The sequence below is a fragment of the Anarhichas minor genome, unplaced genomic scaffold (assembly GCF_050575085.1).
Source record: "Anarhichas minor isolate MPS153535 unplaced genomic scaffold, ASM5057508v1 ptg000018l, whole genome shotgun sequence".
Lineage (NCBI taxonomy): Eukaryota > Metazoa > Chordata > Actinopteri > Perciformes > Anarhichadidae > Anarhichas > Anarhichas minor.
This window is the reverse complement of record NW_027466464.1, coordinates 10,173,704-10,176,664: the sequence shown is the minus strand read 5'-3', so window position 1 is coordinate 10,176,664 and position 2,961 is coordinate 10,173,704. Positions and strand designations below refer to the sequence as shown.

General features: G+C 43.8%; 1 protein-coding gene across 1 annotated transcript; it reads left to right on the top strand.

Annotated features, from left to right (window-relative positions):
* Positions 1 to 670: 670 nt before the first annotated feature.
* Positions 671 to 2,592, top strand: atp5pf (ATP synthase peripheral stalk subunit F6). The gene is made up of 4 exons (XM_076095017.1): positions 671 to 759; positions 1,263 to 1,432; positions 1,908 to 2,032; positions 2,487 to 2,592. Exons 2-4 carry the CDS (start codon positions 1,263 to 1,265, stop codon positions 2,513 to 2,515), a joined length of 324 nt encoding a protein of 107 aa, XP_075951132.1. The 5' UTR covers positions 671 to 759; the 3' UTR covers positions 2,516 to 2,592.
* Positions 2,593 to 2,961: the final 369 nt, after the last annotated feature.

Genomic DNA, 2,961 nt, shown 5'->3' with positions numbered 1-2,961 from the left:
GCTGCTGTGTCTTTGTGTTTTTGATGTTTAACGCACACCGTGTTTTATTCTAATAATTTGGCGTCTAGATCGTTGGTATTAATAATTGGAAAGGTGTCAATGTGAAAAATGATACTCTGAAGGAGAGGAGAGGTCAGTCTCGGACATACAACTGCACACTGGAGCTGACCGGGATTCAGTGTGTTGCTCAAGGACACATCAGAGTGCTTCATGACACATGAACCTAGGTATTCTTACCAAAAGTTAAATTACTTTGCATTAAACTGAAGTCAAATCTATGATTTAGGTGGACCAGATCCACACTCTTGAGATCAGGGGGAAGACTGCAATCCACTTGACTATCCTATCCTGCCGATGTGCCCCTGAGCAAGGTGCCAAACCCCTAATTACTCGATTTGGGGCGCCTGACCATGGCCATGGTGAAATTATATACAGTAAAAGTAACATGTCCGGGATAACAATTGCAGTGGAAAAAGTAGAAGATTGTGTTCCGGCGGTTAATAAAATGCCCATACTACACTGTGCCTTCTGGCGTGATTATCACAAGTCAAACTGCAACAGATGTTGTAAAACAATTATTTAAATTCAATGGTTTTTATTTGCATATTTCGATTTGGGATAATTTGGTGTCATGTGAGGTCAACCTACATATGCGCAGCGCTGCGCCATGTTGACGTCCACGAATTCCACAACACTCCCACAATCCACCGCGGTCATCCATCCACACTTGGATCTTGTACTGAAAGTGTCAAACCCAAGGTGAGTAGCGTTACTGAGTTTTAAAACAAATGCAATTAAACATGTAACTGTGCCCTATTTGTCATAACTGTACATACTGATGAATACATGTCCTCATCTTTAGTGAGTGTTACGTTAGCATGGCTTACTGCAGACGACGGAGGACACTTGAAAGCTAAAGCTATCTTAGCATGTTACCATTAGCAGGTGTTAGCAGTTAAGTGTGATTGAAGCAAACAAGGTCTTTAGCTAGCTGCTAGAATGAACCCGACTTTGCACGATGGTGTTGAGACGCAACTAAATAGTTGTTTAAGTATTATAAGTAACAATATAACGTGGCACCTGTAAAGTATGTAACTAATGTTAGCCAATTCAAAGTCATTCAGCTATAGTTAGCTAGGTACAACAGCAGCTAATCGAACGTTAGCAATGCTAGCGCTTAATGGTTATTTGCTCCAGCTAACCAACGCACAGCTCGTTGTCCAGATAACAACGTGACCGTGTGGGCTTTCTTGTTCCTTCAGATGGCGCTACACCGTTTATTCCAGCTGTCCTCCGTGCTGCGCTCCGCCGTGAGCCTGACCCTGCGCAGGAACATCGGTCTCTCTGCGGTCCTCTTCAACCGGACCAAGGAGCTCGACCCGATCCAGAAGCTGTTCTTGGACAAGATCCGGGACTACAAAACCAAGAGCAAGTCAGTAGACGATGTATAACTCTTGTCATATACCCACATGTCATGTCCATACTTTGTGTGAGGTTGGACTGATCAGAGTCCAGATATAAGGACAGTAGGGGTGACTCGTTTTGCGCCGGCTATATATTGTGTCGAGTCATTTGCGGTCGATCTCAGTAACCAGCTGCATATTCGCTGAAGAAGCCACTGGCTGGACACGACTCCGGCATAACAGTTGCGACCTTTGAGCAAGGGATGAGGCAGCGAGGAGCTCAACATCCACAACATACCAACCACATCTTAATCAGTCGTTCTCTTGCTGCACCCCTAAAAGATAGAAGCTCAGAGTTTAGCCTTAAAAAATGCCGAAAGCAACTTTTTGGTTTCTTCGGCATGCGTTTGAATTTCAGTCCTTGCTGCTTCCGCATTTACATCTCCTCCATCATCGCTGTCACGCTCATCTATTGAACACTATTTGATGCCTTGGCTCACCCAGGTCTTCGGGTGGCATTGTGGAAGCCGGACCAGCTTACCAGAAGAACGTGACCGACGAGGTAACCAAACTGCAGAGGCTCTACGGCGGAGGAGACCTCGCCAAGTTCCCCGATATCCATTTCACAGGTTAGTTTGGGCTTTTGGTTTACATTGTGTACCGTGAGTGAGTGGGTAAAATCCTGAATTGTGATCAGCCACAGCTGTGAAATTCCAATAAGATGTTCTTAAAATGACTTGACTGTTTTTAAATACGTGACATTCAGAGATTTCTTGCTTGCACACTATTTAACAGTTCCCTCTCATACATATTTATTCCGTTGCCACTAGAGAGGCTCGCTGTAATGGGGCTTTGTCTGTGTCTATATATAGCACATAGTGACACTTGTCAAAGCAGGACGAAGCTTTCATTAGAGCTTCACTGTATTGTTAGATTTAGATCGAGCTAGTTGTTACATATTGCTGTGGTCTAGATTTTAAATCTAATTTCCAGTATTTGTAATGTGTTGTACAGCTGCGATATGTCTCATTTCAAAACTCTAACCAACAACTATCACTGATTCTCTTTGTTGTTGTTTTCCAGAGCCCAAGCTTGAAGAAGCGGCCAAGTGAATGCTGTCCATGTTGTACATCTCCTACATGTCACACATATGTTGTATTTAATAAAAAGATAATGGATTGAACCATGATACACTGGTTGTCAATTAAAGGTACTTAGTATGAGATTTGGAGTTTATCTATTGCCTCTGAACGACTCTCAACATGGCCGACGGCTGAGTTACTGTGCTGACAGAGCTAACCGTAGGGTGGGTGCTTCGCTTCCACGGCTGTGTTGTCAGTAGTAAGTTGTGTTTATGAGAGCAGTGTAGGGCGGCGGGCATAAGTTAGCCAGTTGGGCACTCTCACACGCAGCAACATGTCAACAAAGCACGGTAACAACACACATTCTCCACTTGAGACATTACTAACCGATGTCTTTATATGGCAAACAGCTGTCTGTTGCTATATTAATGCACCAAATCCTGTATATTGTGCCTTTAAGCTGCCCCTGATGGTTA